The sequence below is a fragment of the Sphaerodactylus townsendi genome, linkage group LG06 (assembly GCF_021028975.2).
Source record: "Sphaerodactylus townsendi isolate TG3544 linkage group LG06, MPM_Stown_v2.3, whole genome shotgun sequence".
NCBI classification, from domain to species: domain Eukaryota; kingdom Metazoa; phylum Chordata; class Lepidosauria; order Squamata; family Sphaerodactylidae; genus Sphaerodactylus; species Sphaerodactylus townsendi.
In genome coordinates, this window is record NC_059430.1 from 130,915,299 (window position 1) to 130,942,828 (window position 27,530).

The window sequence follows — 27,530 nt, forward strand, 5'->3', positions numbered from 1 at the left end:
TATCTCAAATATGCTAGGATGACTCTAGCTGTGCAGCAAAAGAAACTTAAGTTGCCGTTATGTTTTCTTATGAAGGGATGTTAAATTTCAGTTCTCTCCTATTCCAGTCTGCGTAACCCCCTGAAATTTTGTTCCATGGGCGTAACAGTCCTTCAGGAGAAACATAGTGATGGTTTGCAGTTAGCAAAAAATCACTGGGGGCAGTTAGCAGAAATCACTGTCTTCTGCTTAAGAAAACTTAAGGACACTTAATATGGTTAGCTCAACCCCATTGCTTTCCCCAGATTTTGGCCCCAAAGTGATTAGATTACTCCGACCTCCAGTTTCCCTCTGACTGGGATATACATACTTGGAGATCTGCATTCCGGCTTGTATTTGACTAAGAGGGATCTTTGATTCTCGCAAGCTTATAACCCAAAAATCTCATTGGTCTCTTAAAGCTTTGTTGGACTCAAATCTTGCTCTTGTGCTATAGATCAACACAGCTACCATGAAACTAACTGAAACTAACACCCCCCATTGAAAATGCTGGGGGGAAGAATTAGGACTAATAAAAGGAAACACTTCTTCACACAATGTGTGATTGGTGTTTGGAATATGCTGCCACAGGAGTGGGTGATGGCCACTAACCTGGATGGCTTTAAAAGGGGCTTGGACAGATTGATGGAGGAGAAGTCGATTTATGGCTACCAATCTTGATCCTCTTTGATCTGAGATTGCAAATGCCTTAACAGTCCAGGTGCTCGGGAGCAACAACCGCAGAAGGCCATTGCTATCACATCCTGCATGTGAGCTCCCAATGGCACCTGGTGGGCCACTGCGAGTAGCAGAGAGCTGGACTAGATGGACTCTGGTCTGATCCAGCTGGCATGTTCTTATGTTCTTATGACCACCCGTGGCTCATTAGAATGCTAAATGTCACAATTACCAGTTCATTAATTGGTCCCAGTCAAGGTTGTTGTTGGAAAGGTTTCTAGCATGCCTAGCATTATTAACTGATCCTCATATTGCCAGTTGTGTTCGAAACTCAAAATGGCATTGACGTTGGAAACCCCTTGGACTGCTAGTTTACTCAAAGAAACCTGGTTGATACTGAACACCTGAAGTTTTTCCAACATCTGCTCTTTTCCCTTGTGGAATAAGGTTCACCTGATGTGTCATAAAACTGGGGATCTTTCTTTTTCTCCGTGGAGTTGTCTCCTGGGTAAACTGAAACTGCTGTCCCAGAGCAAAGCAGCACAGGAGCCCCAGTTGCCTTTGAGCTTGAGGCAAGTAGGTAGCACCTAATAATAAGGGTCATCTGGACCGCTGGCTGCATCTGTTCTGTTCATTGAAATTCTTCCTAGTTTTGGTTATATTTAATCATTGAGGATCTGAGCCACACCCTCCCCTGCATTGGATTGGCCTTCTGGAAGTTCATATGTCACTGAAGTGTGGAGTTGCCTTTATCTGTACAGTTCTTTTTTGTCTCAAGATTAATGGGTAGGTCTTGCTCATAAGTATCTCATCCTCTATGTTCTGAGCTCCCGTGCTCACCTGTCCAAGCTTATTCTGGTGTTTTATGGCAGCTCTGGACCCTGCAGCTCATTCATTTATTTCACACATTTTAGGACGCCCGCATGATGGACTGTGGCTGAGTAGGTGTAACCTCTATCTGTGGGTTCTGTGGGGCAGAACTTCGAATGAGTTTGCAACAACAAATTTTAAAAACAAAATGGTTTACTTTCTTAACATATAACATATAACATCAACATTTAACATCAGACTTCAATGTCCTGTTCAGGTTGCATTTTCAAGTCCTTATATTTACTGTCTACTGATACTGCCCAGTCCAATTCTTCTTTGCAAGTGGGTTGGCTCCTGAAGACTCCAAGGGCTTGATGAACAGGATTCAACATGATGAAGGTTTCCAGGAGAACTCTCACCCATTACAAACATAAAAAACCCTTAACAAGGTGTTAAGGGCTTATATAAATCAAGGTCCGAGTCTGGTAGCCTTGTCTCCTCCAACTACATGAGCTCTGCAGCCTTCTGCTGCTTTGAGTCTCCACCCCTTTCTGGGTCAACCCATTCTGAGCATGGGGGTTGCATAGGCAGGGTATTTTTGTGTGTGAAGGTTATTAGGTGGTTCTCTTAAGAAGCCAAGCAGCTGAACTGTTATGTTGTTTCCTTTCATCTTGGTATCCTGATGTTGTTTTCTGTGCTTTTTAAAGCCGATGCGTTTAAATGCCCTTTCTTTGTGTTCTGTGCAGCAGACAAATCACATGATTACTATTCTTAGTTACTCAGCATTGGTAAGTGTGGGGTTTACGAGTTAGCAGCAAGCCATGTCCCCTGACAGGGGAGCTTACAGTGTAAAATTTGGCACTTCAGAGGGGAGGGTAAAAAGGAGAAGAGGATGCATTCAGTTCACTTGCACAGACTTGACCGAGTAGTAAAGTGCTGGGCCAAAGACTTTGTGATAAATTGTGGGGCTTTCAAGAAGGAAGGAAGAAAAAGAGGCAGAAATTATTAAGATGGCCTGGAAGACAATTCCAGGCATAGGAAAACAGTAGGGGGGAGTCATTGGAATGAACAGATCGTTGAAGGCGGAAGAGTGAAGTTGGGATGTCGAACTCATTTGTTTTGAGGGCCGGACATAACATAAATGTGACTTGGTTGGGGCGGGCCCGGGGGATCGGGGTGTTTGCTGGCTTGGCTGTTGCACTGCACTGGACCCCCTCGTGCAGATCGGCCCTGGGGGATGACTATCTCGGCTTATCAGGCTTGCAAGCCAGCTGAGGCAACACCTCCACCTGCTCTTGATCTGATCCAGAGAAGGGGAGATTGCTTCAGCTGGCTCATGGTGATGAGCCCTCTCAAGGGACTGGATACATTGTGATATGAAAATAAAAAGATACTGGTGAGGAGCAGCGTTCCCTGTAAGCGATGCGGATGCGTGGCTGTGTGACCCCTTCACTGGTGCTGCATACGTAAGGTGCCACTCGGCAGGGGGAGTTCAAATATTTAAACATAGCTATCATGTCCCCCTTAAGCTTCACTTCTCTAGACCAAGCATCCCCAGCTCCCTCAGCCTTTCTTCATAGGGCAGCGATTCCAGACCTTTTCCCATTTTGGTTGCCCTCCTCTGGACCCTTTCCAGCTTGTTAGTATCCTTCTTAAATTGCGGTGCCTAGGACTGAACACAGTACTCAAGGTGAGGTCTGACCAATGCAGAGAAGAGTGGTACAATTACTTCCCTCGATCTTCTAGACACTATACTCTAATTGATGCATCCCAGCATTGCATTGGCTTTCTTGGCTGCCATATCACACTGCTGACTCATGTTCAGTTTGTGGTCTACTGAGACTCCCAGATCCCTTTCACATGTAGTGTTGTCAAGCCAGGTGTCACCCATCCTACATCTGTGCATTTCTTTTCTTCTGCCTAAGTGCAGACTCTGTTGTAATTTGGTTCAAATTTGCTGAAGGAAATTACACCCAAGGGTTTTGTTTTGTTTTTGCCTGTTTGCCCTTTCCTCTTAGAGAGGAGGGGATTCAGAGGCATGCCATGGTAAGATGTATTTCTCTCTGTGGCACAATATGAAGTGGTTGTGTGGTGGGATATACGTTTTGTCCACCTCAAAACTGGGGCGCAAGGTGCATTTGCGTGTGTCCTGGTGGAGTACATTTGCAGTTGCAGAGAAAGGCATCCTTCCACAACACATCTGAAGGCAAAACATTAGGAGCAAAAACTGCTGGACCATGGCTACAAAGCCCGGAAAACCCACAGCACCCAGCACCTTGAAAGCTTTTGCAGTAAGTGAGGAGAATTCACAGAGGGCTTTGGAGGTAAGGAGGTATTCTGTACAGGAGGCTGCTGATGAGGTTTAATGAGAGGTACTGCATGTGAGTAGAGGGAGGCACATGATTTTGGTACCGTGGTTCTGTGTAGAGGTCAGGGGGCTATGCCTTAGCTTACAGGAGATCAGAGAGAAGCTGGCTGCAGGAACCAAGTCAGGAGACTGACCTTTTGCAAGGAATCGGAGAAACCTATCATAGCACGGGCACAGAAGAATGTCAAGAATTAGCACATTTGCAGTTTGCTGATGTTGGCAGATAAGAATAGTGCTGGTGGAGCAGCAGTGGCGTAGGAGGTTAAGAGCTCGTGTATCTAATCTGGAGGAACCAGGTTTGATTCCCAGCTCTGCCACCTGAGTTGTGGAGGCTTATCTGGGGAATTCAGATTAGCCTGTACACTCCCACACACGCCAGCTGGGTGACCTTGGGCTAGTCATAGCTTCTTGGAGCTCTCTCAGCCCCACCTACCTCCTAGGGTGTTTGTTGTGAGGGGGGAAGGGAAAGGAGATTGTTAGCCCCTTTGAGTGTCCTGCAGGAGAGAAAGGGGGGATATAAATCCAAACTCTTCTTCTTCTTCGTCTGTATATTCCTCTTTCAAGGAAGTGCATGAACCCTCCATTTAAGGACAAAATTCCCAGGTAAATTATGGGGCTCGGACATTTTGGACAATTCCATAAGAAAGAGCTATAGTTTCTGTGAGGAAGCTAAATATGGTTTGATGTTAGTTTTATATTAGAGTTAATTGGGCTTTGCAAATGGATTTTGATATAATTGCTTCATTAATAAGGAATGGAAACATATTCTAAGAAGGTTTTTGGATGGTTCTCTGGGGAGCAGCGGCGATTATTCTTCCAGGTCTCTGTGCATCATGCCGGGTGTTGTGCCTGTGACGGGGAATCTTTTAGAGTTATTAAGCATGAAAATCCTCTTGATTGCACGTGCCTCGGGGAGAGGAGTCACATTTTCCTGTTCAGTTCTTTCTTCTGTCATAGTTGTGTTTGGGAGTACTCTTTTCAGAAATTCCTTTTTCTCTTCCCCGCAACAAACTCACAAATACAAGTAGACATTCACTCCCTTCTTTCTCTTCTCCAACTTTTTGATCCAGTCTCTGTCACACCTTGGCACCTCTGAGGCAGGGTCAGTTTTTTAAAGGTGGAGGCTATTTTTGCATAAAAGACAAATGCTACTGACCTTCCTGTCTCCAAGATTCGTTTTGGGAGAGAGCCCTCTCAGCTTTTGGCACAGCAGATGACCAATTGGAGTGTCCTTGGCATTGTATGCTGCTGATCCACATTACGATGCTGAAATCATTTATACCAATTCTACCTGGCCCATAGCAGACTGATCAAGATTTGAAGCACAAGAGTTGGATCTAATCACCATTGGAACCAAGAAATAGGAAACATCAACCCAAGGAAGAGATGAGCTCCCTTCACCCTTGTATTTTGGTAGACCCAATCATGGTACTATTGGAATTGGATGCTGGAGATCATCTCAATCCTGAGAACCCCATTGTCTGATACCATTCAGCCTTCAGACATCCAGTTACTGAATTCCCTTCTGTGAGTTTATTTCCAACCCTTCACCTGACTCATCACCACTAGAGTAACTCAGGCAGATTTCTGTCCTGCTCACAATACCGTGGCTCTTCCTGGAACTCACCATTAGACTCCTGAAGCTGTCGCAGTGTCATACATATGCTCCAAATCCATGGGATCTGTTTCAAGCTCTCTTCCCTTTCTTATGCACAACACTACTTGGACTTTGGTGTGGATGGTGCTGTCTCGGTGCCTCTGCTTACCTCAGCAACCATGGATGTCCCAAGAGAGCATTCCATATGTCATCTAGAGATCTGGTCATTGTCAGCCTTTCTGTCTAGGTTGCAGGTTAAGTGGTATATAGGACCACAAAAATACTATATAACCAACATGACACTGCCTCTATCGCTCTTCCTTGACTTGGATGGCTCCAATTTCATGCACAAAACCCCACCAAAAGGTCAGCCAGGCATGGGAAATGGCAGGGAGGTCCGGGAGGCCCGAGTACCCACCTCCAGCTCTATTGAATGCTCTCTAGCTTTACTGAGCCCTTTGGGAATAGGGCGGTAAATTAAATCAAATAAATAATGATGATGATGATGATGATGATGATGATGATGATGATGATGATGATGATGATGACTAATCGTGAAAGACTTTCTATTCCAACCAAGCTGATAACCTTTTAAAGACAGTCCACGAGGAAGGAAATGGAAGCCTTTTGTGAGGTTAGGTTATAGGCAGGCTCCTTCAAACAAGTGACCGACTAAAGCAGCTCAGAAAATGGTGCAGCATAACAAATGAGGCTGGGAATCTTCCTCCAGTGCCCCTGTTCCATACCCAGCAAAGACAGAGAGGAAGGAAAATTTTTATCAGATGGGGAGGAAGAGGAGATAGAAATCCCTTAGCAGTCCTCAATGACCTACTCTCTCAAACTCGAGCTGCATCATTAGATCTCCAAGAGATAGTGGGGCGGGGGCAGGGGCGAACAACTATCTTCTCATGGAGATGGAGGACATCTTGTTGGGTGATTCCCACCCACTCTCAGGGTGGCAGGAAACAGAATTTCAACACTTCCTGTTGCCTGGCTGGTGTCCATCTTCTCCAGTATTTTTCCTGCCTCGCCAGGGAGTGCAGACTGTTCGACAGGCTCTCTCTAGTTGTTGCATTTTTCTACCTGTTGCTTCTTCCATCTGTCCTAAAATTCGACCTATCGCTTATATCTTCAGATTTCTGCCCTTCTCCGCTATTTTTTCCTGTTGGTAAGCTTTCAGTGCCCTTCTTGCCAAAAAAGGAGAGGCAACCTTAAAATGGCTGCTCTATCCTTTTCCCCTCAGAGGGACTCCTTTTCTAGGTTGGCTGCCGAGGACACTCGTGTGGCCGCAAAGAAGACTTCCTCCCTCACAGCTGGTTGGGCCTAGTTGGGGAAGACTCCGGGTCATGGTCACGCGGTTGCAAGTTCACAGTTGCTCATGGCCTCGGTCAAAGGCGAGACGCAACTGTGAAGCTGCGAGCGCCAGCATCAGCCTCTTGGTCGAGAGAGTGCACAGGCTGCACGTATCGGGAAGGGCGCAGCCAAGGGTCTCTGGCGCCTGATTCGGCCGTTTACCGGGCCAAGGGAGCGTCCAAGCGGCAGCACATAGCCCAACAGCCCTCTGTTAGGGCAGGAGGGGCTGGCCGCATCGGTTTCTCAGCTGGAGCAAGTTTCCTCCCCCGCTCCCAACCGCAGGTCCGATGGGATCGTTGCAAGCTGACTGCTGAGCAGGCAAGATCGGGGCAACCGGGGGGAAGGAAGGGAGCCTGAGGGAATATCTCATTGAGTGGCAACACTTTCCCCCCTCATGTCTTCTCTCGGCCATGTGCGATACTATCCCTGAGGAGGTGCGCATTTGTTGTAGAAGACGTTCCTCTATTCAGGTCCCAATCCAGGTCCCCCGCTAGAGGTTATTTTCCCTCCCATGGCCGCAGGGAAGAGGGACCCATTGGTTCTCCGTTCCAAGAGTGGTATCAAGATTTAAGTGAGGGAGAGGTAGACCAGGCCTCCGAGCACTTTTCAGACAGCGAGGAGATAGCTCCCTCTTCTTTAGACCATCGTCGGAGGCTTTTCAAGCTATACGATCTGTAATTACTAATTGCCAAGATCATTTCTGCCCTCAATTTGCATGATTCAGAGGATGCCTAGGATCCTTCCACGGCTTCTGGATCAAAGCACATTAAGGGTTGCCCCAAAAGTAGTTAGGATTATTTTCACTATGACGACTCCGGTGCAGCCTTCTTTCCCATTCCAGAGCTTTTTGAACGTAATATCAGGAAAGAATGGCAAAATCCTTCTGCCTCCAAGCTACTTCCCTCTATCTTTAAAAAGTTGTATCCCCAGCACATTCAGGACATGTTAAAAATCCCTTTAGTGCAGTGGTGGCTAACCTTTGGCACTCCAGATGTTATGGACCACAATTCCCATCAGCCCCTTCCAGCATGGCCAATTGGCCATGCTGGAAGGGGCTGATGGGAATTGTGGTCCATAACATCTGGAGTGCCAAAGGTTCGCCACCACGGCTTTAGTGGATGCACCTGTATACTCACTCCACTCAGGAGGGCTGGGTGCCCAGGGATGGGGAAGCATTTCTAAAAAAACTCTTTGGATAAGTGTTTGGACACTGCACTGAGAAGGGCTCACGAAGGGTTGGCCACCGCTGCTAGAATTTTAGCTACTGTGGTCATTGCTGCTGTTTCCTGGTTGAAAAGGATCTTAGTTTCAATTCCCCCAGAAGACCAAGGGTTACGTGAGGGTATAGAACGTGTTCTCATCGCTGTGTCTTTCCTTGGGGATGTGTCTGCTGATGCCCTGTTAGCCTCTTCCAGCTCCATGGCGGCCACCGCAGTGGCTCGCAGGCTTCTCTGGATTAAGCCTTGGCAAGCTGACACACACTCCAAAATTGTCATGGCCGGTTATGACTTCCATGGGGGTATCCTGTTCAGCAAGGATCTTGACAAGATCCTCATTGACACCAGAGACAAGTGCAAAGTCATGCCAAAATCAGTGCATTCTGACAAGCCTCAGTCCTTTTGGCCCTCCTTTCGGCCTTTTCGTTCCTTTTGGACCCTGCCTAGACCCCCCAGAGATGGTAGACGTACCAACTGGCAACCATCAGAACCTTTCCGTGGGCGGCAGTCCTTTCATGCTGGAGGAAACTCTTCAAATCACTCTTTCCGACAACAACCCGGAAATAAAGCATGACTGTCCAACCCTGCCTATTGGGAGTCGCCTACTCTTTCAGGAGCAGTGAAAGGGAACACATGTAGATCAGTGGACCAGAGAAATTGTCTCCTCCGGTTACTGTCTCGAGTTCAACACCTGGACAAAACCAAAGTTTGTTCCATCTCCACTTTATCAGAATCTAGAGAAATGGCCACAGCGATTTCGCATCTCCTTGCCATCAAAGCCATTGAGCCGGTTCCGGTAGAGCAACTCTTCCAGGGAGTCTATTCCCACAACCATCCTTTCTTGCTTCACCACAGCACTCGTCTTTCCTCCTTTTTAAACCCCTGAGATGCTGCTTTGCAAGTTCGCCAGCCCCTTTAAAAGGTGGATTTCATGTTGTTCTGTACTAGGGACAGGATCAAATGCATATGCTTGCTGGTATTGCCTGTTGAATGGGCTTGTGTTAGTGGTGAGCTTTCTATAGTGGCACAATCTCTGTCAGTGAGTTCCTGCAGGCAGCTTCCTAAAGAGCATATGTTGAACTTGTTCCATATAAACTTGAAACACAGTCTGCCGTAGGGGACTTAATTTACAGAGTAACAAAGGCTTTCATATGTCCTGAGTTGTAACAAGCAGCAGAGCATGTGGTTAAACCATGTGTCACTAAATCCCTTGACTCCCAAGTAGTAGAGTTTTGGCTCATTCACTGTTTGGTTGGTTTGATATACATTATGCAGAAAAAGAGCAAAGTCCCTTGCTATAGCTGTTGTTTGGAAGCAAATTGTTACCCACACCCCCCATTCCCTGTTGTTGCAAAGAAAAAACGCTCAAAATATTTTTGTGCCACCAGTGCTTGAGAAAAGGAAGTTGTACGAAAACAGACTAAACAGGAAGTGATTGCTTTCAGCTGGGGGAATAGGGCATAGACAGTGGAGGAAGGGGGAAGGAGATTTCCCAGATGTCCTCAAGGGAAGCTGCTGGCTGGGAGCAATTTAATCTCCGCCTGGGCTCAAAATAACAGGACACCTGCCTACCCCTTGTGTGATTTCTTTGTCAAGCTGGAAGCCTCCTTGTGACTGAGTCATACGCCAGATACTGAAACTTCTCAGTTGCTGCAGCTTGTCCACCTTTTTCCAGGTTTCCGGCCATCTGCCTCATCTAGTGGAAATTCTGTGTTTGTGTAAAGTTATTTATATCCTGTACCTGCCATTACTGGATGTTCACAGTTTTAAAAAATATTGGAGAAACCGATGAAAAGGGATTCTCAAATTCTTGTGTTTGGAACTGCCCTTCCACTCTCTGGCTGGTGCTTGAGGCCTGTGTCTGGAAAACATTCCTCATACATGTCATCAGACAAATTCCAGAGCTGTTCATGAGGAATGTGCTCTGCTCTGTTTAACCCCTTCTTTTAGTTTCGTAAATCCAAAGGGCCGTAAATCTCCCCATTTATTGTGTGCAGCTGTTAGAAGTGGGCACTGCAGGAAGAGAACCGCTTTAGTTTCTGAAGAGGAACATTAGCGCTGGAAAAGTACAGTTGGACCCCATGTATCTCAAGGGTGATAATACAGGACAAATAGAGGAGATTTGCACTGTAGCTTATTGTTTTACCTTCCCGAGGAGGTGACATCTGCAAACTAGAAACAGAATCAAATGGGGTGCCTAGGTGGAGAGAATCTACATTGGCAACATCTTGGAAATCCTGGACAAGGATTTCAGAAGAAGAATTTGGATTTATACCCCCACCTTTCTCTCCTATAAGGAGACTCAAGGCAGCTTACAAACTCCTTTTCCTTCCTCTCCCCACAACAGGCACCTTGTGAGGTAGGTGGAGCCGGGAGAGTTTGGAAGAACTGTGACTAGTCCGAGGTCACCTAGCAGGCTTCATGTGGAGGAGAGGGGTTACAAGTTCAGTTTACCAGGAAAGGGTCTGTTGCTCATGTGGGGAATGAAGCCCAGTTCTCCAGATTAGAGCGCACTGCTCTCAACCACTGCACCATGCCGGTGTAAAAATAATAATGTTGGCATCTAAGATGAGTGAAATATTTGTCCCAAGTCTTGTGCACTGCTGGAATCAAAAGTTGGATATTTGGCTCTTGGAAATATTTTGGCAGCCCTGGAGAGGACCATAGAATTTGCTAGGGGATTCTTGGTATGGAGCGATGCTTGTTCATGCGTTGAGAGAAAAGTGCTGATCACATTTGCCCTCTTTATCTGTCCCGTTTTTTAAAATTACCGGTATCTCTTATGTAGCCAATTTGTGTCCTTTGCCTCCGGTTCAGTTGCTGCCTCCTCGTGAAGCGCAGGTTGTACTGCGGTGTTCTGCACAAAAGAAAGTTGTAGATTCACCTGCTGTTTCATGCCCTCATTTGTGCTTGCTAAGCTGTTTTTGGCACATTGTTGCTTGAGTAGATCTGTTTGGGACTGAAACAGTCCTCATTTGTTTGTAGTTCTTTATCCACTGTGGGAAGAAAATACCTGCTGGCATCAGAACATGTCTGTCTCTTTCCCTTCCCCTCTCCCAGTGAGTAGAATGTAGTTACCACAGGAGCATCCTGCTTCCTAGTAGGATTTTGCTGGATTTATTTTGTGTTTTACTGCTGGTTACTGCAATTTTAATCTCTTGACCTTGAGGTGTAAAGGTATTCATTATATATAAAAATGGCTATGATAGGCAAATGTCACAACTAGCCGTTTAAAAAGTTTAATTTTATTTGTGTATTAGAAAAATGCTGTATAGTTGTGCATGCTGATATGCTACTTACTGAGCAAAAACCAAGTTAATGGCAGGTTAAACCTTTGGTTAGAAGTACATTTTTTGTATGGTCGAAGGCTTTCATGGCTGGAATCACTGGGGTGCTGTGTGGTTTCCGGGCTGTATGGCCGTGTTCTAGCAGCATTCTCTCCTGTCGTTTTGCCTGCATCTGTGGCTGGCATCTTCAGAGTCTGCCATCTCTGGCCTCGCAGAGCTGCTTTTATAAGCACTGAGGCCAGGGGCGGGGCTTGGGGAGGTGTGGCCACCATGCCCCCAGGGGTGGGTGGGGGCGTGGCCTTGCCCCCGAACCCCCCCATAAAAAATCTATTCCTACGTCACTGCACACAGCACCCCAGTACATTTTTTGTTTGACTAAACAACCAAAAGATTTCAAAGACTACCGTGGCATTTTTAAATCTGCCAGACTTTAATGTTGGCTTATTTTGGCTGCTTTGATAACATTTCTTTCAAAAGCAATGATTTCCTGATTTGTTAAAATTGCTTGTTTTCGAGGGTATTAACCTGGCAGGGTTCTATCTTACAGAAACCAAAGCCTAAGCCTCGGCCGTCCATCACAAAGACGACATGGGAGAGCAACTACTTTGGGGTGCCTTTGATCACTGTGGTGACACCAGAGAAACCCATTCCCATTTTTATTGAGAGATGCATCGAGTACATTGAAGCAACAGGTAAGGTGCACTAAGGTACTAGCCATGTTTATTAAACGTGAAGTCTAGACCTAAAATTGCCTAGGGGATTTTTTTGCTTTGTTTTTGCTTTTCTTTAGCTGCATAGAAGCCAAAACAGATGTGTATAACATGAGCCGTTAAAAATCTAACGATGTGTGGAGCTCTGACTGAGATTGAATTCCTGACTCAGATTTGCTGAGGTATACATACAAGTGTTTCTATGTGTGTTCACTGTGTTCACATACAACGAAAAGACAGGTGCCTTCTCCTTACCTGTCTTTATTCTTTCCAGAGCTAGTAGTATATAACCCCCTCTAACCCAACTGCTGTTTGAATTGAGGTTCTCTGTGACAACTATTAGCTTTGTCCCATCTGCCTTTGCCCCAGTCACTTAGGAGAAGGAAGCAAGCAATAACATGCTTTGTCCTGTATTCTTAGGGCAGACAGATACTGGCAGTTGATTAAAAATAAATAGTAGACTTCAGTATGCCATATGTTGACTCGAGCACCCAAATTCTTGCCAGGGCAATAAGTGGGGCCCATGGTTATCGCAGAATTAGCACAAGCAGGACTTGTAGAATGTGAACTTCTAAGGGCATAAATGTGGAACAACTAGTAGGTTTTAATATTCTTGATCTTAGTTCACAGATGGTGTTGGGGGAGGGGGTGTTATTCAATCAGCAGCCATAAAATGAATCAAGGAAGTGTGAAGTAGCAAGTTACTCCATGACTATAATCTCAAAGGATTCCTTGACAGTTCATCTAAAGGAGTAGACTAGAATACTTGGCAAATCCACTTAGGGCTTTCTGTTTCAGCAGGTTTTGAATCTGGTATTTTAAAGTATCCTATGGATCTCAGCTGTGTCATGAGCTCATCCTTAAGCCGTACATAGATATTCCTGAATGTTGAAAGGTCAGAAAGACTTTGGTGCTTGACCCGTGCTTCAGAAACGCATTTGCTTCTCCTGGAGGCGGAGGGCATCTTGGTGGGTGTTTCTCGCCTTTGCTCAGGGAGGCAGGAGAAAGAATTCGCCACTTCCTGTAAAGGCTCTGGACTCCCATTTTGTCAGTATTTTTCCTGCCTCTACAGGGAGTGCACAGATTCTTTGACTCCTCCAGCAGTCTTACTTATTTTTCATATTTTCTTCCTACCTTTTCCCTCTCCTTTCTAAGTCTGATCCTTCCTGTCATCCTAACATAGTTTAGGTTAGATCTCTTGTCTCAGGAGGGATTCAGCTTAGGATTTTAATTTCCTGCCAATAGGAGAGAGGGAAAATGGCTGACAAGCGACTCTGGCCTGTGATTTTCGCCATTTTGGCCATGGAGGCTACGAGGACTGCTGCTAGAAACAGGAGTCCTCTCACCTCCGCCACCTTAGCTGACCCGGGTCTGAAAGGCTCCGAGTGGCGGCCACCCAAGCCTAACCTGCAAAACAGACCGATGGGGTAGCCTTTGGAGCATGGAGCTCCGCCTGCCAAAAAGAAAAGCAAGAAGAAGAACACGGATGCGCCAGAGACCACCGCCGGTGGCGGCAAGAAGAAGAAGAAACAAGCTGCTTCTCCCCCTCCAGCAGAGGCAAGCTCCAGCAATCGCAACAAGACACCTCCCTGTGTTGAGTCACCCAGAGAAAGGCAAGAGTGACCCGGTAGCGTGGCAGAGAGGGGAAACGAGGGAGTGAGGAGCGTGGTTAATGTTCCCAGTGTCTTCAACTGAAGTTCTCTCTCCCCTATGGACTTTGTTGGATTTCTTAATAGAGACTCCAACAGGGCAGAGAGGCCAGGGTTACTGGCAGCTCTTCTCACCCTCAATTGCCATGTCCTAAAGGGGCTCAGGAGAGGGAAGTCAGGGTTACTGACAATTCTCTCCCCCAAGTTTCATTTCCCACTGGGTCTCAGGCGAGGGAAGCCAGGGCTACTGGCAATTCTCCGCAGCCACAGCCAAGATCTGGACTATCCTCTGGGGGAAGGGGGGGAAGCCAGCGCTATTGGCACTTCTCCTTCCTCTGATAGTTTACCATCAGGATACCATAGGAGCAGGGAAGCCAGGGCTACTGGCAATTCCCCTCCCCCACGCAGACAAATGGAAAGGACCCACCAGGGCAGGGGAACCAGGGCTACTGGTTACCATCCCCCTGAAGGTACTTATGCTTCTTCTTCCAGAGAGGCCAAGTTTACTTCCCATACTTTGGATAGGTTTCCTCAACATTGGATCCTTGGGGGTCATAGAGAGCAGGCAGGGCCTCCGGCTCGTTTGTGGATAAGGTGCTGCAGACACCGCTAGCGGATGCCCCTGTAGCAGCTCTTCAGAATGGAGGCTTCGTCTCTAAAGGTGGGGAAGGATCGCTTAAAGATGCGCTAGAATTTCAGGGGTAGGGAACCTGCGGCTCTCCAGATGTTCAGGAACTACAATTCCCATCAACCTTTACCAGCATGGCCAATTGGCCATGCTGACAGAGGCTGATGGGAATTGTAGTTCCTGAACATCTGGAGAGCCGCAGGTTCCCTACCCCTGCGCTAGATGGAAGGACTGCAGCAGTGTTAAAATGTTCTCATGAGTCCCTTTCACTGGCTATGAAAGCCATAGCGTCTGCATCCACCGTGACTAGGGCCATCCTCGTGTGGGTTCACCATATCTTAGAACTCCCCCCCCAGGAGACAGCCATTAAAGAGGGCTTGGATTACATCATCATGAGAATGTCATTCATAGCAATTCCACCCTAGATGCCCTAACTCTTTCCGCTCAGTTAGTGGCTTTAGCGGTAGTGGCCAGACGCAATCCCTTCTTAGTGTCTGGGCTGCAGACACCCACTCCAAATCCTTAGTGGCTGGTTACTCCTTCCAAGGTGGAATGTTGTTCGGCAAAGATCTCGACCAACTGTTAATCAAAACCAAGGACAAGAAGAAAGCTCTGCCACGCGTGGACAGAGAAACATCCAGACAATGGCCACAGAGTTCCCTTCGTTCCCAGAGGTTCTTCCCCAGGCAACAGAGAGATGGAAGGTCCATTTTCTGGAAGTCCAAGGGTTCCTTTCAGAGAACGGGAGGATTCAGAGGAAATTTCTGCTCCCAGGGCCGTTTCGACGAGTACTCCAAGCAGGATGCTGCTCCCTGGTCATGACTTTTTCATCACTCCGGTCGGTGGACATCTCCTCCACTTTTGGGACCAGTGCAGAGGGAGATCATGTCGACCTCTGGGCCAGGGTGGTGGTAACTCAAGGTTTGGCTCTCGAGTTCCTACAGTTATCTCCTCCATGTTCTCCTGGAGGCGATAGAGGGCATCTTGGATGGGTGATTTCCCAACCCATTCTCAGGGAGGCAGGAGCTTAAAGTTGCTACTTCCTGTAGAAGGCTTGGGCATCCATCTTAGCTTCGGTATTTTTCCTGCCTCAGCAAGGAGAGCAGTGCTTGTTTCGCGCTCCATGCTATTTGACTCCTTTCTCTTTTCCTTTTCTGTTTTTTGGCACTGTCATTCGTCTTTGTTGTTAGTAAGTCTTTGTCTTTCGTTTCCAGCCGTTTGTGAGTTCCCTAGTCACTGTGGTCCTTGTCATTGGTACCTCTTATATTTTCCCACCAGAACAGGGCCGCCTTAAAATGGCCGCCTCACGTTCCTTCTCACCACCACCAGAGTCCTTTGGAAGGTCAGTGGCGGAGGGCACCTGGGCAGCAACCTGTAAGGTTTTGCGAAAGCCCAATCGACCTGCAGCCTCTGCAGAGGTTTCCTTAATCGCCCCCTCAGCATTGGCAAGAAAATCGGCAGTACATAAGACTGCAGTGGGAAAGTCTGGTGTGATGACCCTGGCGGCAAAAAAGAAGCGCTGGGAACTCCCTCAAACCGCGCCGAGGCACAGGAGCAGCAGTGACCCTGGCAGGTTCGCGGCAGGTGCAGCCCCTGTTTTTCCCCAACGCCCTCTAGCCAGGGACGAGAGCTGGCCGGATTCCAGCCCCAGCAGGGCTGTTGAGATGGGGGAACGCCGATGGCAGAGGATGGTGCTAGCTGCCGGCACACGGCTGCCGGAGGTGCCAGGCCCCGATCTCCAGTGGACTCTGCTTCATCCACTGCCAAGCAAGATTGGGGGGAAATGGATGGGGAGGGCAATTCTGCTGCTGTTTCCACCCCTACCCTCCCTGACCCAGGCTCCTGGGCAAATGCCTCTCCTACTGAGCTGATGGATCTCTTCAGAAAAACAATGAAAGAAGAGATCAACCTCCATGACAGGGAAAAGGAGACAGCAAGGCGCAGGGGGATATGTAGATCCCGATCTAGGGCAGGTCATAGGCGCAGTCACAGATCCAGTTCATCTTCCAGATCTGCCAATCCCCTCCCACCTCTGTTTATAGAGACCCCCTCAACTTGCCAGAAGAGGGGGACAGTAGTGAGGGAGAGCTAGGGGATTCTTCTGAACACTTTTCAGAGGTGGAAGAGGGTTCTACTGAGACTAGTGAACAATGCATTCAGTTCTTCAAACAGGAGAACTTAGCACTGATTATGGCAAAAACAATGTCAGCCTTAGAGCTACAGGACCCCGTGGATGTGGAAGACCCCTTTGCCCCTTCAACCTCCAAGAAGCCCATCAAAGGATGCCCCAAAGGAAAGAAGGGCTTCTTTCCAGAAATGGAGGATACCCCAAAACCTTCCCTCTTCCAGAATATTTCGAGCGTTGGATTAGGAGGGAATGGCTAAATTTGGAAGCGAGTAGAAGCCATGCCCAGGTACATAAGAACGGACCAAGGCTCCTCCTCTTTTAAGCCTTACACAACATTTCGTTCACAACACACCCTCGCTAGGGCTCCCAGAGATGGCAAATGTTGGTCTCCCCAGCAATCCTTTTGCAGGCGTGATACCTTTAACAACTCTTCCTTTCGCTCTTCCAATTTTCGTCAGTCAGCCAGGCCCAGTAAAACATTCCAGCCAGACTGTCCTCCCAGATCGTGACCATCACAGCATCCCGGTCAGTGCCCGCTTACGACATTTTCATCACCACTGTGTGGGAGATCACGTCGACCGATGGACAAGGGAGGTCATCATGTCAGGCTACCTCCTAGAGTTCTCGTCGCTACCAAAGCTCGATTCCAAATCTAACCACCCCAGTGTGACCCAGACAAGATCAAGAGGACCCAGGAGACCATTTGTCAGGTCCACCCAGAGCCCTTCGGTCACCACCCAGAGCCCTTTGGGGGAGGGGCGATATATAAAACTAATAATAAATAAAATATATTTGTCACTTGTTGAACATCCAAGCCATAGAACCAGTGCCCACCTCGGAGCACTCCTGTGGTGTCTACTCACTTCTTCACCGTGCCAAAGGAACAGCGAGTAGTGAGCCATCTTGAATCTCAAGTACGTAAACAAGTTCATCCACTTGCGTTGATTCAAGATGGAGACCCTGAGGTCCATAGTGGAGAACCTCTGTCCAGGCGACTGCATGACATCTCTGGACCTGATGGAGGCATATTTCCACATTCCGATCAACCCTCTCCACAGGCGCTTTCTCCGTTTTGCAGTGGGGGAGGATCTCTACCAGTACAGGGCTCTTCCATTCGGCCTCACTACGGCTCCGCGAGTGTTCTCGAAGGTTCTCTTAGCACCCATCATGGCTCTCAGAGAACATGGTCTCCATGTCCATCCCTATTTGGACGACATTCTGGTCTGATCTCGGTCCAGGGAACAAGCCCTAGCGGATGTCAACATGGTCATAATGACCCTCAAGCACCACGGATTCCTGGTCAACTTACATAAGAGTTCCCTTGTATCATCCACTTGAATGGAGCATCTGGGTGCAATAATAGACACCGTTCACAATTCTGTTTATCCCACATGCCAAGGTTCTCAAGATCCAGAAGCTAGTGGCGGTCTTCATTACTGCCAAATGGGCGTCGCTTCTACAACTTGCCAGATTGATGGGGTTGTTTATTTCAGTCATCAACATGTTGCAGTGGGGCAGATTCCATGCGCGAACACTGCAGTCGTTCCTTCGCCCTTACCAACGGCAGATCATGAGAAAGAGGGATCGATCCCTGCAGATCACCATCCAATGCAGCCTACAATGGTGGTCCATCACAAGAACCTCTCCGTAGGGAGGGTTTACCTACATCGGCACCGACTACAGCTATTTACAGATGTCAGTCTCCGTGGTTGGGGCGCCTCTCTCTAAGAGAATATCGCACAGGGTCTGTCCAGCTCATGGTGGACCAAGTCTACTTCCCTATCAATCTTTTGGAGATGAGGGCCATTCTTTGGCCTCTGCAACACTTCGAGCCTCTCCTTCAGGGCCAAAACGTCATCGTCAGAACGGACGACGTCTCTTCCAAGGCTCACCTAAACAATCAGGGTGGATCGAGATCCCCTTGTCTTCGCCGGGAAGCAACCACCGTTCTTTCATGGGTGGAATCTCATCTTCTCTCCCTATCAGCAGAGCACATCCAGGGGAATCTCAATGTACAGACCGACTGGTTGAGTCGTCAGACGGTACTGGAGGCAGAATGGAAACTCCATCCATCCATATTCCAACTGATTGTCCGGGAGTTCGGCAGTCCCCTGGTAGACCTTTTTGCCTTGGAGAAGGATGCTCAGCTCCCCGTCTTCTTCACCAGATACTTTCATCCTTGAGCCCAAGCAGTAGATGCCTTGCGTTTCCGCCAACTCCAGTCATTCCGAAGTTCCTCAGGAAGGTCTAGCAGTGATGGTGAACCTTTTCGAGACTGAGTGCCCAAACTGCAACCCAAAACTCACTTATCTATCGCAAAGTGCCAACATGGCAATTTAACCTGAATACTGAGGTTTTAGTTTAGAAAAAACGGTTGGCTACAAGGTGCGCATTACTCGGGAGTAAGCTTGGTGGTAGTCGGTGGCTTTGCTTTGAAGCAACTGTGCAATGCTTCGAATGGGTGAATCACGGCCCTAGGAGGGTTTACTCAGAAGCAAGCCGCATTGCCAGCAACTGAGCTTTCTCCCAGGTAAAGGATCGCACTTTACTCTTCCCATGAAAATCAGTGGGGTTTAACAGCGCTTAACAGGGTTACTTACACTGCTTCCCCAAAACTAGGTCTTAGGTTTAATGCTAATAATCTCCCTGAAATAATTACACTATTATCACACTGGGGGCCTGGCGGGGGAAGGGGGAGGGGCGCCGGGGGAGAGGGAAGTAAAACGTTTCGTTTCCAAAACCCAATAACCCCACCACCACAAAATTGAAGTAAAAAGGCAGTCAGGGGAGGCAATCCTAAGCAAGAATCCTGTTCAAGGGGTGGGATAACTTCAGGAAAGCTAAATTTGTGGAGCAGCCATCTGATTTCCTTCACATGTCATCACAGCACTTGACTTCCCACAGCCCATGGCCCAATCATGAGATAGGGGAGGGTCTTCGGAGGCAGGAGGAAATAAAAGGAAGACAGAGAGGGGTGGGCAGGAAGGTGGGAGCAGAGAGGAGAGATAGGGAAAATATGATAGGGAAACAGAGTGTGAGACAGAGAGGAAGGGGAGGAGGGAAGAGAAGAGAGAGTCAGGGAGAGACTTCATAGGCTGGGCCAAGGAGCTGAGGCCCAAGCCGACCTGTCTCGTCTGCACCAGCCAACTGCCACCAGCCACCAGCAGCTGAATACCTCACTAGTCCAGCCAACGGGGGCTGGCCAGGAGACCCATGAGAAGTAGCAAGACAGGACAGCCTGCTTCCAGACCAGTGGGAGCCAGGATGGGCCATAAATCACCCTGGTAATGAGAAGGAGGGATGGCATACCTGGCAGCACCGGGCTGGGTGAGAGGCCAGCCCCACAATAATATCATGTTGGATTTAGAGTAAAGGATGAAGACATGTTGAATTCTTGAGCACCACCTCATATTTCGGGAGCAGGGTCAGATTTCTAGGCATTGCCTTACATTGGGCTAAACAAATATTTAATTTCTGGATGATGGGGTAAAGTCTGAAGAAGCACCAGGAGTCTGGAGATTTTCTTGCCATGCTTTGATGGGGCAAATAACATACAAAATCTGTCTTTGTAGAAGTGTCATTTAACAGTGGTTTTTCAAGCATTAATAGTTGTGCCTTCTTATTTCGTGCATTTTGTTCATGTTGTCTTGCGTCATTCTTAAATTCTGCCCTACCTAGCATGCCAGGGTCATCTTCAACTTTCAGACAGGGTGTGCAAAACTGAAAGAGTTGTGGGAGGCCTTCAGCAAGCATCACAGCGTTTTCATGGTTGGGCGGTGGACCTCAGAGCCAAGGATCACTTGAGAAATGTTAGAAGTCCTCCAGCTAGGCTTTTGGCCTCCTGCTGCCCAAGACCAGTGGTCTGGGTTGTAGCTGGGTGGTCCTCTGTGCAGGCGTGAGTTGGCATGGGGGTCTTCCCAAACATCACGGTGGATGTGGCCGCCCAATTTAGGACCTTTTCGTTTCTCAATTATCCAATAATTCATCTGAGCAAACTTGTTCAGCAGAGGAGAGATCTTGAAAGAAGAGGGTAGATTTGTTTCTAGATAGTGTTCATATGTTCTGTGTCACGTGTTATTCTTTCTGAAGGTGGATTCTTTTCCTAAGGTGGGGCTTGTCATCCGCCCTTTTGAAGAAACATTTGCCTGGAAGCCTGCTGCCCGGTTAATCAAAGGCCCCTTTTTAGTTGATCAAGGAGGATTTAAATCAACTCAGGGGTAGGGAACCTTTAACACTCAAAGAGCCATTTGGACCCGTTTTCCCTGGGAAAAGAAAACACTTGGAGCCGCAAATAATTTTTGATATTTAAAATAAAGATAACACTGTATATATTGGGGTTTTTTACCTTTTACTCCGCTCATTCTGAGAAGCGCATGGATGCGTCCGCCCTGCTGCCTGCAGGGCGGGCAAGGATGGGGCCAATGGCTCAGCCTCGCCAGCTGCCGGGAAAGGGGAAGCCCACAGCGCGGCCCAGCCGGCCGCGGGCAGTTGGTGCGCCAGGGCGGGCAAGGATGGGGCCAGCGGCTCGGCTCATTGAGCCGCAGTGCAAGGGCAGAAGAGCCGCATGCGGCTCACGAGCCGCAGGTTCCCTACCCCTGGATCAGATTCATTAAAGGTTACAGTCCAGCTGAACCGTTTGTCTTCTTGCTGGTCCTAACATGATTTGGAGCAGCTGCCACCGTCAAAACTGTCCAGTATATGACCAGGGGCACATTATATACATTAGAGCTAAGTTACTGTTGTTGGAAATGCTGGGCTTTTAGTGTAATCTTGCAATTTAGGCTCCAGTTGTTTGTGCCTCAGGCCACTGAAGGCATTGATTTTCTAAAATATCTATATTCGGGAATCCTTGCTAGATCATGTCGTCTGCCATGAAACCTCTGCACATTGGCAGAGAATACCGGGCCATGGTACAGGACGAGCTGTCAGATCTCACAGGGCACTCGCCTGCTGATTAGCTCCACCTTCTTGCCCCTCGTGAATTGCCAACGCAACCTGGAATATACCCAGCATTCTTCTTTAATTGCAGGTTTCTGTTCGTGGCCCGCAGTGGAGGGCAAGATGTCTTTCAGGGGAGCTTACCTATGTTGTGTTACTGAACATCCTACCGAGGAAACGACAAGCTTCCAAGGAGTTCTGGTTACCTGGAATGAATTTGAAATCTTTGGCGTTCTGAAACTGAGTTTAGTGTGGCATAGTGAGTGGGGTCTTCGACCACGGAGACTTTCCTTGAGCCACGAAGCTTGGAAGATGGCCTTGGGTCTTTCAGTGGAAGAACCTCTGTTTTACATGCAGAAGCTCCCGGGTTCAGTGCCTAGCACCGTGGTGGCGAACCTTTGGCACTCCAGATGTTATGGACTACAATTCCCATCAGCCCCTGCCAGCATGGCCAATTGGCCATGCTGGCAGGGGCTGATGGGAATTGTAGTCCATAACATCTGGAGTGCCAAAGGTTCACCACCACTGGCCTAGCATCTTCAGTTAAAAAGGATCAGGCAATAGGCAATGTGAGACCTCCAGCTAAGTTGGAGGGCCATTGCCAGAGTAGACAAGAATGACTGTGATGGACAGTTGGTCTGATTCAGGAGAAGAAATATTCCATTCACCTGGAATATTGTGTACAGTTTGGGTACTGCAGTCCAAGAAGGATACTGACAAGCTGGAACAGGTCTGGAGGAGGGCAACCCAAATAATAAAAAATCTGGAATCCATACCCTACGAGGAGAGATTTAGGGAGCTGGGGATGTTTGGTTTGCTGAAGAGAAGATTGAGAGGTGACCAGATAGACATGTTTAGATATTTGAAGGGATGTCATGTTGGCGAGGGAGCAAGCTTGTTTTCTGCGGCTCCAGGACTAGGACCAGGAGTAATGGGTTCAAGGTGAAGGAAAAGAGATTCCACCTAAGCATCAGGAAAAATTTTCTGACAGTAAGGGCTGTTTGACAGTGGAAGTTTTAAAACAGAGGCTGGATGAACATACGTTGGGAGTGCAGTGTTCCTGCATTGCAGGGGGTTGGACTTGATGGCCCTTGGGGTCTCTTCCAACTCTGTGATTCTAAGGCAGCTTTGTGTGCGGTTTCTTCTCTAGCGTTGATATGAAGGTGACATGGGTGGGTGAACACCCTGGCATAAGAGTGTGTGTGTAATTTTCATTACACTTAAAACCCCATCAACCCAAATCATGAGTCCAGTAGATAAAAATGGAAGTTATAATTCAGTTCACTGATGGTTTAAACCAGGAGCGTCAAACATGTGGCCCAACTGCAAGCCAGTTGAGGCAATAAGCCCAGCCGGACAAGGGGGGGATTATTCCTCAGCTGGCTTGCGGACCCTATAACCCTCTTGAGGCTGCCTTCCCACCCTGCTGCAAGCTTGTCCTCCCAGTGGCGTTCTGGGGCCAACCGAGGCAGCCACCCCTACCCCGGGCCCTCGTAACCAATGAGTTCGATATCCCTGGTTTAAACTTTAAACCAGATTCACTGCTTAAAATCCGGCCTTGTCTCTTTGATGATGCTCTGAATTTTATTCTTCATCACCTCACCTCTTTGCTGCATCGGTAATTAAAGTCAGCGTGCCTAACAGTGGAAGTTCAAACAGAATATGGATTCTTTTTATCCATTGCAGCAACAGTAGGTGAAATTGGATAACATCTGTAGACTGTTTTAATATTTAATTGTCAGCCAGGTTGATCTTGAAGTCTTAAAAGAGATCCTCACAAATGTGTGTCCCCCTAGGATAAATGATCCGTGAACCTTGGGGTGAAAACTGCAAAGTGGACTTTGTAAGTGGACAGCCTGCTCTAGAATTTGCAACAAAAATAAGAATGCTTAGCTACTCTGTGGGCTTAAAACATTTGCATGGCTTTCTAGCCTAGTCCTTACTTCCTCCTTATAAGGAGACATCTTGGCTTGTGGCTTCATGTTGTGGTATGAATAGTATTTGCTTGTGGCTTTGTGTGGTTACGTGTTGAAACAATTTTATTTCTCTGTGGCAGAAGGAGTATGGCTTAGTTAACCCAACAATTTACCAGCAAGGTTGCTGATGGTCTTCATCACTTCTGATAATGCAGAAGTTCTTGTGGGAAGGAAATATTATATGTTTTAGTTGCAGGGTTTGAGCATATGCACCAATTTTCTTTCTTTCTTTCTTTCTTTCTTTCTTTCTTTCTTTCTTTCTTTCTTTCTTTCTTTCTTTCTTTCTTTCTTTCTTTCTTTCTTTCTTTCTTTCTTTCTTTCTTTCTTTCTTTCTTTCTTTCTTTCTTTCTTTCTTTCTTTCTTTCTTTCTTTCTTTTATATTTATATTTATATTTATATCCTGCCCTACCCTCAGAGCAGCTTACAATGGCATAAAGCCTAAAATCATACATAAAATTCCTATAAATAACAATCAATAAAAACAAATCATAAAACCATTTAAAACAATCCTGGTAAAACCCCCAGATGATGAGACATATTGTTTCTCCCACTGGAGGCTTGGGAGAAACCGTAATCGGGAAACATCTGGCTGGCTTAATGGAAAGGCCTGGCGGAACAGCTCCGTTTTACAGGCCCTGCAGAATTGGGTCAGGCTCCGCAGGGCCCTGATGTTACTCGGCAGCATGTTCCACCAGGCCGGGGCCAGGGCCTGCTAGCCAGAAATAAAACCTGAAGCTGTGGATTTGTGGCTACCTTAGATCATATGGTATGAGTCATTCAGAGATCTTACTTCTGTGTTGCGGCTGAAAGCCTGATCTTTTTATCTTGCTTGTTAGTGTTTGTGACCTCTGTTGCCTTGCTACACTGATTGGGTAAAGATCTTGTGTGAGCACACAGGTTTTTATATTTTACCTTTTTACATTAGCCATGGAACTGTTTCTTTTGAAAACCTTTTTACCCCTCCCCAGAGATCAAGAGATCTTTACAAAACAGATTGGCATTGAAAATTTTAAATCCAGTCATTCTCAGGCATGTACATCTACCTTATGGCATTTATTAGTGTGCTTAGAAAAATGGTTTGAATGGAGAGAATTTTCATGAATGTTCCAGTTGAACAGTAGTTTGGTCCCTGATTATTGCAGGACATAAAGCCGAAACCTGCGGCCTGGAGGTTGACCAACAAGAATTGCTTGAGCTGCGTAGGTGACTGTGAAGTAATAAATTTAGCCCGTGTCTCTGGATAGGATTTCTCCTTGCTCTGAGGAGGCAGCATCTTCAACTTTGGGTGAGGTCCACCAATGGCTCAGGGAGGCTGGACCAACTTTAACAACTCCCTGTCTCCTGGTCTGGAGTTCTTGACCCAGTTTGCTTCCTGCCTCGTTGAAGGAGTGCAGCTGGGGGGGAAAGCTCTTAGCACCTCCCCCCTTTTTAACTTGCTCTTCTCCTAGGACCGTGGTGGCGAACCTTTGGCACTCCAGATGTTATGGACTACAATTCCCATCAGCCCCTGCCAGCATGGCCAATTGGCTGCAGTGATAGCTGCAGTACTGCAGCCAAAGCTCTGTTTATAACCTGAGTTCAGTCCTGATGGGGATCAGTTTTGGGTAGCTGGTTCAAGGGTGGCTCGGCCATCCATCCTTCCGAGGCCAGTAAAAAGAGTACCAACTTCGTAAATTTTAGACTATTGGGGAAGCCAATGACAAACCACCCCATAAACACAGTAAACACCGTGATGTGATGTCTTTCCGTGGGCCAGTAATGGCTCAATACTTGCAGAAGGGATTACCTCGACCTTTTGGTCGTTGAGTGATTCAGATCTGGTGCCTTCTAGTTCTCTCCAGCCTGGCTCTCTTTCTCTTTGTTTTACATCTCCTTTCAGCTCTGCTCCTACTTCTGTTTTCATCAAGGTGTTTCTCCCCCCCCCCCCAATACCCCTCTTCCCTGTTAATGGCACAGCTACAAACCCCAGAGGCTTTGGAGGGATGTAGAAGGCAAAAGAGATTTTCTCTCAGAGCATTGGAGAGCAGTGTTGCTCATGGAGAAAGCTCTCAAGCTGGAGCCAGGAGCAAGCCAAGAAAGCTGCAGACCAAAAGCAAAAGTGCTTAAAGATGCACTATTAAAAAGGCGGGAAAACAGCACCTCGGTGCAAGTGGCTTTGCCTGAGGGCTACAGTGCAGGCTATGAGTTCTTTTGCTGGAAACACCCCCACTCCCATCCAGATGGATTCCTTGACATCATCCTGTTGGGTTGCTCCCAGTGGCCCACCGAGGTGACCTGGGTAGCCTCCTTCTCTACCATGGTCCATGGCAGCCCGCCAGGGATAGAAACCCTTAAGTATTTTTGCTTTTGGTCTGCAGCCTTCTTGGCTTGCTCCTCTATCACTCAACGTTGGTCTTCCTTCTCCCCCCCCCCAGGTTGCCCCTCCCCACACTCAGTGCCAACCTCCTGGCAGGAGATCAAGCTCTACCACCAACAAGAACCCAATGTCAGCAGCAGCATGCAGGGGACTTCCCACTCGGACCTCCTGTCTGAGGATGAAAGAGACTGCCCCCTGAGGCCAGGGCCACAAGAACTGCCACAGACATGCCCCCAATGGTTATCCCGGCGCTGGAAATCACCACGGCGGCTGCCATTCCGGCAGAGCACAGGAAAGGTGCAAAGGCTCTGCTGTGGCCCAAAAATACTCCCGCCAGTATGCCTGGCTGCTCTCTCGTCTTGGAGGGCTCCAGCAGGCAGCAGGAGACCGGCAGCATGACAGAGCATGGAGGCAACGACGACCAGCAAGCCTCCCAGCCAGCCAGCACCACAGTCGATGCTTAAGGTCATGCATTGTTGAGGCCTACCGTGCCCTCAAGCTCCTGCCACCTTCAGGCATCACTGCATACTTGGTGAGAGAAGCCATGACCAACGCCTCGGTGAAGGAAGCGTGCAAGGCAGCCTCCTGGTCCTCTGTGTCAACCTTCATCAGACATTATGTGATCAATCTGTGCAGCTTGGCAAATGCAGCCTTCAGTCGCAAGGTCCTGCAACATGTGTTATCCTTTCCAGATGATGACCCATCCTCATAGGGGATACTGCTGTGGGAGGTCCCACAAGCTGTCCTCCGACTCAGGGGAGAACGTCCATTGGTACTTGCCCATGAAGGGTCCTCCTCTGAGTGGAAAGAGGACATCTGTCCTCCTTGGCCATTGTTTACTTACCGTTCTCTCCTTTCATTCCGTATTAACAGGCATCCCACCCTTGACTAATATTGTTTGATATGTTTACTGTTCTCTTGTTCCCTGCTATGTTGTTACCTTTGCTAAACGTTAACAGCAAACTGCTGTTATTCCTCTTCCTATTGTTGTTGTTGCTTAAAATCCTCTAGTTATTCCAGGGGCTCGGCTCTCAGAGTTACTGGACTGAAGAAGGGGTGTCCCATGGCAACAGGAAGAGGAAGTCAGATGTAATTTCCTGCCTCCTCGAATGCAGCGTGGGAAACACCCACTAGATGTCCTCCTTCCATTCAGACGAGAAGTACCAATGTACTTCATGGATGTACCAGTGGTCGTTCCCTCCCCCAATTTCTTCGAAAGGGTGATGAAGGGAGAACCTAATAGGCAGTTCCCAGCACATTACCATCTTAGTAGAACACATCCAAAGTTACCTGAACTGCCGTGTGGACTGGCTGAGCAGACAGACCACCAACAAAAGTGAAGGTCTCTCAAACAGGAGGTCTCTGTACAAATTGTACCCATGGTTGAGTTTCTAAAGGTGAATTTGTTTGCTTTGGCATCCAATCATCAAATACCAAGATTCTTCTCCCTTGATCAGAACAAGTACGTGCTCTGACCTCCCCATGGTCTTCCCACTTTTTCTGGTGATCTTGAAAACTCTATGGAAGGTATGTCATGAGGAGGTAGAGGGGACCTTTGTGGCTCCAGTTGGCCTCACAGGTCATGGTTTCCATTCTTAGTGTAGCTCTCAGCGAAGCCCTCTTGGAAGATTCCATTGAGCCTAGCCTTGTGTGGCAGGGCACATTTTGACATCCAGACCCAGAGTGGCACTTTGTGATTGAGTGGCTCTTGAAAGCAATGGACTCCTAAACCTAGACTGCTTCTCAGAGGTTGCAGAGACCATCAAGGCCTCCAGAAAGGCCTTTGCATGGCACGTCTACAATTCTACCTGGGAGAA

General features: G+C 47.8%; 1 protein-coding gene across 2 annotated transcripts in view; it reads left to right on the forward strand.

The window, feature by feature from the left end:
• ARHGAP35 (Rho GTPase activating protein 35) overlaps positions 1–27,530 on the forward strand; it is a 106,775-nt gene that overhangs the window by 39,327 nt on the left and 39,918 nt on the right. For both annotated transcript variants that reach the window (XR_007244816.1, XM_048500296.1), the window contains exon 3: positions 11,876–12,020. Coding sequence is in view for 1 of the 2 variants with exons in the window: in XM_048500296.1 (XP_048356253.1) it covers positions 11,876–12,020 (145 nt within the window). In the remaining variant the exon portion in view is untranslated. The remainder of the gene's footprint in view (positions 1–11,875; positions 12,021–27,530) is intronic.